This window comes from Leuresthes tenuis, unplaced genomic scaffold (genome assembly GCF_036924035.1).
Source record: "Leuresthes tenuis unplaced genomic scaffold, fLeuTen1.0.hap1 SCAF_24, whole genome shotgun sequence".
Lineage (NCBI taxonomy): Eukaryota > Metazoa > Chordata > Actinopteri > Atheriniformes > Atherinopsidae > Leuresthes > Leuresthes tenuis.
In genome coordinates, this window is record NW_027325378.1 from 1955585 (window position 1) to 1968211 (window position 12627).

Below are 12627 nucleotides of genomic sequence, written 5' to 3' on the forward strand. Positions count from 1 at the left end.
GTTATGAGATTGTAATAACACTTGTAATTACTGTTTAATAACACTTGTTATTACAGTGTTAGAATCACTCTCAGTCGGTTTTTCTGGACCTTATATTCCTGCAGATTTTGCTTCAATTACACAAATAATCTCAAACTGGTTGTGATAAAGTAAAGTTTAATATCTGAATGATTTCTGAAACAAAGATATAAATGAACAATGAGACATTCAGTGTTTTTTCAGACCAGTACTCTTAAGCTCACAGTTTAATACATCTCTACTTTGTCATTTATAAATATTTCATGTTGTATGGATCACTTTTGATGCACTTGTAGGGTGAAAAATTCAATAAGTTAAATGTAAAAAATCAGTTTTTACCTGACAAACAAGCGCTATTAAACTCATTATTTCTTGTTTTACTTACCTTATGGGGACTTTTATGTTTACAGTCACTTTGTGGAGAATTGGCTTACAGTCTGCCTCCATCACTGTAACTAAACTAATTCTCATGAAGTGGATAATTAAAGTCTGATTGTTTTCATGTCAGTTTTCTGAAGCTTAGTGTGAGTCTGCAGAAAATTAATGGATTTCAATGTGAAGACCTCAGAAGTGATGGAAACCTGAGTGTGTGTGTGTAAAAAGAGGAAGCAGAGATTGTGTATATATAAAGTGATGCTGCAGTCGGTCTGATCATCATCTGATCGGATCAGAGACCCGACAGGTGAACTTCTCTCCATCTGACTGGTGAGTTTCAGCCGTTTTATCTGGAATCAGAAATGTTCTCGTGTTTAAAGTGTGCAGAATTGAGAGGAAACTAAAATAGCACCCTGAGTGTTTTTTATCTGCTGTGTGATAAAGTAAAGGTTTGGGGTGAGCAGAAGTAACTTTTCTTTGTATAATCTGATAAAAATCTGATGAAAATCTGATGAAAATGATAAAAATCTGATAAAAAATCTGATGAAAATGATAAAAATCTGATGAAAAGGATAAAAATCTGATGAAAAGGATAAAAATCTGATAAAAAAAAATCTGATGAAAATGATAAAAGAATCTGATGAAAATCTTATGAAAATGATAAAAATCTGATAAAAAAAATCTGATGAAAAAGATTTTAAAAAATCTGATGAAAATGATTTTAAAAAATCTGATGAAAATCTGATGAAAATTATAAAAATCTGATAGAAAATCTGATGAAAATGATAAAAATCTGATAGAAAATCTGATAAAAATGATAAAAATCTGATAGAAAATCTGATGAAAATGATAAAAATCTGATGAAAATCTGATATAAACAATAAAAATCTTAAAATCTGAGGGAAATGATGAAAATCTGATGAAAATGATAAAAATCTGTTGAAAATTTGCATGAACATATGCCCCGTGGGAACATTTTACTGGTTAAGTTATTGAAGATGAATTTGGGGTTTTCTCTCTTCTTGCAGAGGAACTTTTGAGCTTCAACCATCATGCCATTATCCAACTACAAGGGTCGCTACAGTGGGCCGGTACGCATCACGATCAAAGCATTGCACTTGATTCGGAGCAGCTAAGCACGGATAGTTCACCATGTCTTTGTTTATTGTTTCTGATGATTTGTAGGTACCGACTTCCAACCTTCACATAGATGATAAGGATGACTTTAAGGACTTTGAACCATTTGACAGTTCACCTGATGCTGGGCCCAGAGGTTTTCCTGATGGTGGTGGTAAGAGTCACACGACTCACCATCAGTCCGTGGAGACGATTTAAGCGTCTTTAGTTGCCTTAATCTGCATTTTTCCCTCTTTCAGAGCCCCTGCAGGTGATGGAGGTCAACATGCGTAAGGACGTCAATACACGGAACCACTACACAACGGAGTACACGACCAACCTCCTGGTAGTCCGTCGTGGTCAGAGTTTTGTCATAGACGTCACCCTCAGCCGTCCACTGATGCAACAGGATGACTTCCAGTTGGAGTTCCTCATTGGTGAGTTTGAATTTCAAGCGCTGTGAAGCGTTTATTTTCTAAATGAAGCGAGAAAAACCCGTGATCTTTGAAATGAGAAGGTACCGGAACACAGGGATGGCTCTTTTTCAGTGGATTGACGCATGTTGGGACTAAAGAAATCACCTTTTACTAAACTTTCATTCAACATAATTCAACCATGAAATTCTGCTGAACCAGTGAAATGAATGGTACAGTGCTTATTTCATATCTTCGCCCTCTCTCTGTTTGCTATCCCCCAGGTGCTGACCCCTCACCCAACAGGGGCTCCCATGTGGTAGTGACCTTCGGTAACCGCCGAGGCGGTCGGTGGTCGGGCGAGATACTGGGCGTTCAGGGTAATATCATGTCGCTCAGTGTCAAACCACACGCCAAAGCTATTGTGGGGATGTATCGGACGTATGTGGCCATATCAGCGGCCAACGGCATGATACGAACCAGAAAGGACCCCAACACCAACATGTACCTGCTGTTCAACCCCTGGTGTCCAGGTAGAAGCCCGTCTGCTTTCACTGCCACCTGATGGTTGGAGGGTGTACTGCAGGTTTCCTGTCCTGCTCAGAGGGTTAAAGCTGCTGCAGTTTCATGTTGTCATGACAATGTAGGACATGACTCCTCAAAAACGATATGGAAGAATGTTTCCATCCATCTTTTTAAGCTCAATTTTCTTTTTGATCAGATTAATTCATTATTGCTCAACACAAACAGTGAAGCAAAGTAAAATAATGGAAATTGGATTCAGTGTTGAAACATCGTAGACTGTTGGCTCTGAAGTTGAATAAATGAAAGAACAAAGTAAAAGGACGACCTTAAAATAGTAAATAAAGACAATATAGTAAACTGACTTAACACGACCGCTTCATCCCTTCTTCAGCTGCATTTACTGCAGCCGCTCAAATGCAATTTTATTTCTGTGAAAAGTGACTTTTATACGTAAAAGTTTGTAATAACCAGGGGAAACTGAGGGATTTGTGCGCATAAACACATATTTATTATCAGTTTTCTTTTTAATTCTCAGTTTGGAGATTTTGCCCAAAATTCTGTCTGTAAAATTAATTAATTAACAACAGCTCAGTCTGTGGCTCCGTTCTGATCGATTTCTGTCAGTGTTGTTTCAGGTAACTGAAGGCAGTTCAGCTGATCTTTGATCAAAACCTGAAGGGACAAGTTTTCCTTCAGGAGGTGGTAGAGACCAAAGAGGGAGTTAAAAGAGAGTAAAAATTAGACACTGAGTCCATGGTAATGGCAGCGTAGGAAAATAGGTTATTGTTACAGTGTGACGATTCAGTTCTCGTCATTTATCCTTAAGCGGCTGCCCTTAATCTATGTTAGTGAAATGATTCCTGTTGGACTGTTTGCAGAGGATGACGTCTTTTATCCTGATGACGCTGGACGCTTTGAGTACGTCATGAACCCAGTTGGTATCATCTACCAGGGCTCAGCGGATTTTGTAGGACAACGCAGCTGGATTTATGGACAGGTACAGGTAACAGAGATATCATATCATAAAGGATAAAGCTGGCAAGTGTTAACAGATTATGTGTTGTCTCCCTGCAGTTTGAGGAACATATTTTGGATGCCTGCATTTATATCTTGGATGCATCTCAGATGCCAATCCAGAGTCGTGGCAATGTAATCAAGATTGTTCGGAAGGCATCTGCCATGGTGAGGACGCAGAGCGGGAAAACAAACTTACCCGATATTATAGTCGCATAAAAAATATCAATTTTCTAAATAAAGAAGCCAGTCAGTCACATTTAGATCTATGTTTACTAAAACTGTTAATCCAAACAAAAGTGCACGCATTTTTTAAGGAGGCCTTTAAACGTGCTCCTTAATGCTGGAAATTAGGTTTGAAGAGGAAATGGGCCTAATTTTTTTAGTAAATCATTATATTTGGCATTTATGTATGTTGACTCAACTTTGACTTCCTTTTTGTTTCAGATCAATTCTCTGGATGATCAAGGTGTGTTGGTTGGGAACTGGAGTGATGACTACTCCATGGGTAGAAACCCATCAGCTTGGATTGGCAGCATCGCAATTCTGCAGAAATACTACGCCACCGGAGTTCCTGTCCGTTATGCCCAGTGTTGGGTGTTTGCTGGAGTTCTCTGCACCTGTAAGAGCACGCATGGTTACCACAATACACCTTAAAGTGCTATTGTCATGTCTCTAAAGAATTTAAAGTACAGATAGACTAAGGAACCAAAAATAGATCCCACACAGCCTCAAGGGAGATGCAAAAAGAGCTAAAATAGAGCTTAAAAAAGACTGACAAGAACATAACAAGAAAAAATATGAACACAAAGCGGCTTACCATAACAACAAAAAACATGACAACGATGGGACTGAAAATGACAGTCAAGAAACATAAAAGCAATCAGAAAAAGTAATTAAGATTCAATATAATATTCAAGTACAAACATTGGTGAATATGAAGATGTTTAAAATGGACATAAAGCTGTAATTATGGGTGCCAATGCCAAAGGCAAGGCCCACATATTACTGTTGTAAATACTTATTATTTTCCTGTTTCCGTCACAAATTTCGGCGCGCTACTCCTTCCACAACAATTGTCCGATTGGAATAAAAACACATCGTTACGTGCACATCGATCGGGATCGGTGTGCTTCAATTTTTCTCTGTCGTTACTCGAAAGGAATTCCGGAAAATTGGGAAACTGGGAAAAACTTGGAAAGTTTCCAATGGAAAAATGCATTTAAAAGGCCTTAACGAGGCAGTTTTGGGCTCAACTACCTGCTCTTGGAGGCCTCCTAACTCAGCCATACAGCATCACAGACACATCATTCAAAGTTTGTATGTGACAGGAAAGACTCTACTTTAACTGTGGTAAAGGGCTTGTCAATAGATTATACAGCTTTGAAACAACGGCAGTTTACGTTTTATGTAGCCAGAGGAGCTCATCTCATGCCTCTCACCCTCTAACTCAATGATTTAAAAAGATTTTCTCAAACAAATGCCTCTCACGTCCAAACTATCTGCCTGATCTGGACAAATTTTACATCGAAATGTAGGTATTTTAGTCCTCTTTCACCCAAAGTAACTCTCATTGAGCTTGGCCTCACATATTTCTAACAAATCACCTCTGAGCGCAGAGAGGCGCACTCCAGCTCCCATACTTTTCCATTATAAACAGGCCGAGCCATGAAATCAGTGTGAAAGACTAATTTTTAAACTGCCATAAAAAAAAAACCGCGCCACACGCAGGAGCAGAATAAAAATAACACCGCTGGCTTCCCCCGTCCCTTCTGGTGCTCACGGTTCAAGAATTATTTGGATAGGACTTCTACTTTTCGAACAGCAACCGTTTGTTCCAGACTTGTGCTTCATTATTAAAGCCCATGATTTTAAGGGGACAAAGTCAGGTGCAGATTTGACAGTTGGCACACGCAGCTGTTGCCCATAGCAACTAATGAGGGGCCAGAGCCAAGATGGCTGCCCTGTTCTAATACAGCTGATGAGGGCAGACCAACATGGCTGGCCTATTGTAACAGCTTCATGCCAACCTGTATTATCTCTGCTCCTAATACAAAATAACATGACAGCCTCGGCCTCTTACACATCACATTACACATTTCCATTATAAAGAAGCTGTCCTTCTCTCCTTTACACTGATAGTGAGGGCTGCCATAAACCTGTATTCTACACAGGACCTTGATATAAATTACATAACAGTCTTCAGCAGACTATTCTGCTTTTAACGGGTTGAACTTTTTTTTTTTACTGCGACTTATAAATCCATTGAAACAGCTGTTTGTTCTCAGGGAGCACAACCTGTCCTCTGAGTCTCTCTGGTTTAGGCCGTCCTTCTGTGTGGTTAACCTCACTTATGCTGTCTAAAGCAGGCAGGTTTCACCATAACAAGGCAGAATGTCATATTTCAGACTGGATTTGAAATATCTCATGCTCGACTGACAAGAAGCAGCTCTCTCAGCACAGCACAGCCTCTCTGTCTCGGCGGGAAGTAGCTTGGCACCCATCAAAATTTCTTCAGAAATTTTCTAGTGTTGTTTAAGATGTTATCTCAACAGTTAGAAAGTAAAAGACTTTCTTGTCCTTAGGTGTAGAGTGCCTCAAAATTGTAGTAAAGTACATAATTAAGTACTTTTTCGACATAGCCACATTCATCAAAGGCATTTAACCAGATTAATTGTATGAAACAATATTACTGACTTTGTGTTTCTTCAGTCCTAAGATGCCTCGGCATTCCAGGGAGGGTCATCTCCAACTTCAACTCAGCCCACGACAACACAGGAAACCTGATCTGTGAACTCATCTTCAACGAAGCTGGCCTTCCAGACAGACGCAACACCAGGGACTCTATCTGGTTGGTCCGAATTTATTGGTTAAACACCGAAAAACAGCGAGTTGATTTATGAAAAAACTATTTTCTTCAAGAAAGCCCTGTGGTAAGCCACTTAACTTCCCACAAATGAAGTGTATTCCACAGTCAGCAAACAAAACTCTCCTTTGGGTCAGATTTTAATGAAAAACTCTGACAATACTTCCAGAAATCATGCAGTTTTACAGCTGAGATCTGAGGATAACAATTAATTACACGAACACCTTTTTAGATTTTATTGTACCATAAAAAAATACCTTAGACGTATACAATATCAGTAAAACAGCTCTCAGTGTCTCCTGGTTTCCTTTAAATCTTCCAAACCAGGCAGCTATCAATAAAGAGAATGATGCAAAATTTTAGCTAGTTAGCAAGGCAACGAAAGTTTGCCTTAGTTTAATTAATCCACTTCCTACCTTCCTTCCTATTGAATAAAAGGTACATTTCAGTATTGCAATAACTTATTATTTCTCTCACACGCAGAGGTTTAATGAAGCTTATGATGGATAAAAAACAAGCAGCTAAAAAACAGCGAACCTATGTTAGCAGATTAGCCATCTCAGACAGAATCTTGTCAAATTCACCGCTTGTAGTGACATTAAGAGCACACAATATGACATTTTTGGTCTTGATTAATCTATATTCGATGGTTTGGAAGTATTTGAACATTTGAAAGTGGCCTTTAGCCCCAACTTTGGCTGAATTAATCTAAATAGAACAGAAACTTCAAAATGCGCCTACATGTCTGAATATCAGTTATTTTGTAATTAGACTGTTGTAGCATGTTGTAGTTGTTGTAACTGTGGTATCATCTCATGTGAATTTGAAGTCATTTAACTGTTTTTCAAGTCTTCTCGCTCACATTTTATTTAGTTTTCCATTTATTTACACTTGTGTTATATTCTACCTTTACCCATGTAAGATTCTGAAATAAGTTGTGCCCAAAAACAAAAAGCTCCTTTCTTCAGTCTCTGTGATCAGTTGTCTCCATCCCAGTGTTTACCCATGCAAGTGTACTAACTAGGCCTCGTTATTTAGGAACTACCACGCCTGGTGTGAGGCGTTCATGAACCGCTTTGACCTGCCACCAAAATACAAAGGATGGCAGGTGGTGGATGCCACACCCCAAGAGACCAGTGATGGTAGGACAGACAAAAAGATGGACACATCAACTCATAGATGGCTGAATGTGCAATTCAATCGACTCTGTTTACTTTCAAGGACATTACCGCTGTGGTCCAGCCCCGGTCATCGCCATCAAGGACGGTGAGCTGTGTCACCCATTTGACTGTGGGTTCGTCTTTGCTGAGGTTAGTGGGGAACGAGGTCGAGTGTCGCAGCTGTAAATATCCTGCTTTAGTGAAGGAGCGATGGAAAAAGGTCATGTGGTCTGACGATTAGGTCAGCTGACTACCTGAATATTCTGACTGACCAGGTTCATCCATCAAAAGATACTCTCTTGATGATGATGCTCGAACTGTATCAGACTGGTTCAGGGAACATGCCACGGCATTCTCGTAATGTTTCTTTAATGTCTCTGCAAAACCAAATCAGGACAGACTTTGGCTTCAGAGTGATAAAGTGTCCTTCTTCCAGGTCAACAGTGACATTATCTACATAAAGAGAGACAGATACGGCACTATGACCCCGTTCAAGGTGGACACCACTTATATTGGAAAGCTGATTCTAACCAAAGCTATCGGCTCAATGACAGCTCAGAACGTCACATTTACCTACAAGTACCCTGAAGGTAACATACACAGAGATGTAACTTCCAGATGACCAGTCTAACAAATGAAGTGATCATCTGACTTAGCAGTGCATTGATTTGTGTCTACAGGTAGTGCAGAGGACGAGAGGACTATGACTTTGGCGGAGCAGTACGGCTGTGAGAGGGACCACCCCGAGCTGCCTGAGGCCAAGTTCTCGGTCGAGATCACGGCTGAACCGGTAATATATCTGCTACCATCAGCCGATTCATTTGTGTCCCCGTAGGCGTCAGTTTAATTGTATAGCGTAAGAGTAAGAGATGAAACAAAGGTTTGGGATCTATAAACAGGAAAAGAAAAGCAGGACAGGAAAACAAAACTACAAATTTTTTCATGCTCTCTCTCAAACTTTGCAAATAGAATCTACTATAAATTAAGGATCCTTTCCTGAGGAACACCTCGGGGTTTTCATAATCATCCATCCAAACAAGCGAACAGAAAAGTGCTTCCCTTACATTAACTGTACCAGATATACGGAGCCGAGAAGCAACTGGCTAACAGTTGAACAATAAAAAGCTAAACATTTCGGCCATAACTGTCCATCTTCCCCTCCATCCCTGTGTCCAGTGCTCTCTGGGTGACACCGTGAAAGTGCTGGTGACCTTCAACAACCAGAGTGAACTCAACAAAACTGTGCAAGCCCACCTGCAAGTATCGGTCGTCTTCTACACTGGAGTCGTATCCAATAGCTTCAAAGAGGAGAACTTCACTCTTCATGTGGCGGCCCACCAGAGTGAGCAAAATATCCATGACAGTCCTTTTCGTGGATCTGAAGATGAACCCTTTGACACCTCAGATTTGTGTTTGTGTTGCAGGTAACAGTGCAGTGTTTGAGGTCCCACCTCAGGAGTACATGCCTCTCCTGCGCTCTAAGAACTCCCTGCACTTTTTGGTCAATGGAAAGAGTGGTGATGAAGAAGTATCTGACTTCAAGGTGGTCTTGCTGACGGCTCCTCGCATCACCATAACGGTAAAACACAAATATTAAAGCTTGAAAAGAATCTTTCATATATTTTTTTGTCATGTTAATGTTTGGATATATTCAGCGTGGAATTATGCAGAAATCTTTCAAATTAATGTCTAAATGTACTGTGAAATTATTCAAAAGATTACTGAAAATATATTTTTATATGATCATAGACTTCATAGTGATGACTGGTTAACATAACAGGTTAAAGGGATAATTCAGTTTTTTTAGGTGGGGTTGTGCAACATACTTATGAGTAGTTAGTATCTTACCTGCAGTCGGCAGCGTTCAGAACACTCTCTGTTTGGAGAAACCAAGCTAACAGCTACAACTTAAACCTCAAAAATTGTAGATTTTTTAATAATCCATCACTAATGCATCAGGCCGTCACTAACTTTGTCGCTATTCTCTCTACCAAACAACACCTGGGTTATGTTGCGTGCACTGCGGCCGACTAGCGTATCCCGCCACTCATCAGCTGTGACTCACAGTTCCGCCGCTTTAATCCCAAAACAACAACTACGAGACAGTAAAAATGAAGGACTACGAAGTCTCTTTGGTGACCAAGATATCGCATTATTGGAACAAACTTGTAAAGATCAAACACTTAACGTCTTGTGAATCTCTGCAGAAGTAATGCTCAGCAGGAAGATATCCAACGAGTCTGATACAACCGCTGGAGGATACGCAGCTGTGGAACGCGTATGTTCTTCGATTAAAAAAATAGCAACAAAAAAAACTATAAGCGAAAGTAACGGGTTGTAAAATAATCTACAACGTAGGATTTCTTGAGGTTTGAGTGTTTTTTAGTTTTCCTTTTGAAGGTAAGGTACGAACTGCTCATAAGAACGTCACACAACCCCACTTCAAGAACCCACGAACTATCCCTTTAACATTTTGTTAGTTTGACCCGGGAAAAGTTTGTTTTCAGTGCCTGAAGGGTAGCTACAGGCTGCGGCGTAGCTGCTTTACCTCTTGCAAAAATGTCTGAGCTTAAGAACAGACGTTTACTAAACTCAGCCCAGAAAACAGAATCACACATGTATGCCTTGACTTAATGTCATAGATCCTCCTCTAAGTTAGCCATAATGTACGATGAAATTAGGTGTTTCAAGCTGACCCAAAGCTCAAAAACCCAAAGCTCTGACGACAACAAGCAACTATTAATCGTTATCACAAGAAAACAAAAGACAGATTAAAAACAGGATGATTTAATGCAAAAAGAGCATTTATTACCTCGATACCTTAATAATTGTGTGCAATTCCACTTTCCGCTCCAGTAGGAATGAGCATTTTTAAGTTATAAAAATGGCACAAAAACATGAAAATCATGACATATTGTGCTGATCTTCCTACAGGTAAAGGGCACACCCCAGGTGCAAAAGAAAATGTTTGTGACTGTTCGGTTCAAGAACCCCCTCAACATGACCCTGCACAACGCCACGCTGACCATGGAGGCAGCTGGACTGATGAATGTGAGGGTGTTTCCCTACAGGTAAGTACGCCACAGATAGCACCTGAACTTGCAACCTCATGTGCTCTATATTCAACATCTTTATTTGTTTTAGTGTCATTAGTCCGAATGCTGAGATCTCCCAGACTGTGGAGGTAACGCCCAAGAAGCCGGGACTCAAATACATCGTGGCACAGCTGGACTGCGACAACCTGAATGATGTAAGTGAAACTGAACCTCTGCTCACAGTTGCTTAAACTTCCAGGAGCTCCTCAAAATCATTGTCCAGAGGACTTTTGCGTTATCTGGTATCAGTTACTCGAGCTTTATTGACATCTGTAACATGCTGTCGTTTACTCGTTAACATTCCCCTTTGGTCCCCCAAAAACAAGAGTTCTGGTCCTTTATCACCCGTTAACTGTCAGGAGATGTTCATTAGACATATTTGTGTTAATATGATGGTGTTTTAGTAGATGTATTTTGCAATATAAGGCATACTTTTTCCCACTTCAGGTAGCAAAATGTTAATTCCTCATATGTACGACCATCTGCATGGCATCCTTTGAGTTATTAGCTTGGGGCTACCCTTTGATCTCCCAACTATTGTCTTTGTAAATAGAAGGGAAACCGACACAGCAAAGAATAGCAAATCTTCCGAGTGGATCTTTTAGCGAGTGTACTCTTTATTACTTTATTCTACATTCTTTTGATGTTAGCTAGCGTGCTAACATGTAAAGCATGCAGTTTGACTTGATTTATCTTGAGCATCAACTGCTAATAATTTGCTCACCATCAACATGCTAATATTTCATGTCTAAAATTACTCATTAGCATGCTAACTATTACTGTGATATGCATCCATTTCAAAACACAGCTACTAAATTAAATCAGCTTCAGGATTAGCAGGAGAAATGTAACGTATGTGTTAGCATGCCTGCTAACAAGGTTCACTATAGATTTAACATCCAGCAGTTGTTAAAACTGACCTTCTGCTAATTTCCAACTCTGTATCTTTACTCTCCATTTATGTAGCATTGCAAAAATCATACTTCTAATAATCTTCATGGATTACATCATTTTGCTGTCTTTAAACATGCTAATTTGCATTCTAGCACGTTAAACCTGGAAAATAAAAACTGATACGTTAGCTTGTTTTAACATGTAGTCCAGGTCTTATCCCTAACCCAATGAGGGACTAATGTCCTTAAGTGGTCACAATTTATACTTTTGACACCAAAGTTTTATTAATTTCTTCTTATTTGTATCTATTTTTCAGGTGCAGGAAACCCTTGAGGTGAACGTTAGTCCATAAGCTTCTGGCTGAGCGCAGAGAGCCGATGAACACAGCTTCTTCAGTGATTTGTTTTCTTCTTTAAAATCAATTTAATTCAGAAATCAACATTTTGATATTTTTTTCCACAGATATGGAGGTTTGTGTGAGCTTTTAAAGTCAGATTTTTTGAGCATTTTTGATTTGGCCTTTTTTGGTTTATCAATGGCTGAACTAAACAGATAAAAAATGCTTTAAAGCTTTTGTGGGATAAATCATTAACTAAATGTTTATAAATAGGATTCCTTGAAATACAGGATACATTTTAATCATTTGGCAAAATGGAGAAACTAAACATTAAAGTCAAGAAAATGCGTAAAATGTAAAATTCATAATCTAATCAATAAAATATCAGATTATTTATTCTTAAATGCCTACTTTTCCCTCCAGTTTCTAATTCAGATTTTAAAGATTGACATTGATTTATACATGATATATAATTTAGATATTGGCTTTAAAAATGGTTTAAACACTTTAAGGCAACAATTCCCCAACATAAGATTACTAGATTAAAACAACATTCTGTGTTATATCAAAACTATTTAAGCGATAAAATACCAACTACAAGAGACACGTTGGTTAGGAATTGAATTCACATCCAAAATAAGTTCATTATCTCCCAAAATTGAATCTAATTTGGAAAACATAACATTTTCTTGGGTAGTTTCACATTAAAGAAACTTCTTCATCTTTAAAGAAGTATAAATTCAAGTTGGATCATTTAGCTCTTCACTCTAGCAGACATGACATATTAATCAATCAGAAATATTTTCAGTCAATA

General features: G+C 39.0%; 1 protein-coding gene across 1 annotated transcript; it reads left to right on the top strand.

Annotated features, from left to right (window-relative positions):
- Positions 1-1445: 1445 nt before the first annotated feature.
- On the top strand, positions 1446-11828 carry LOC140285004 (coagulation factor XIII A chain-like). Its single transcript, XM_072379062.1, has 17 exons — positions 1446-1484; positions 1579-1684; positions 1770-1946; positions 2207-2455; positions 3326-3444; positions 3522-3629; positions 3909-4083; positions 6174-6312; positions 7366-7469; positions 7549-7637; positions 7924-8077; positions 8168-8277; positions 8664-8829; positions 8912-9066; positions 10422-10558; positions 10632-10737; positions 11793-11828. Exons 1-17 carry the CDS (start codon positions 1446-1448, stop codon positions 11826-11828), a joined length of 2169 nt encoding a protein of 722 aa, XP_072235163.1.
- Positions 11829-12627: the final 799 nt, after the last annotated feature.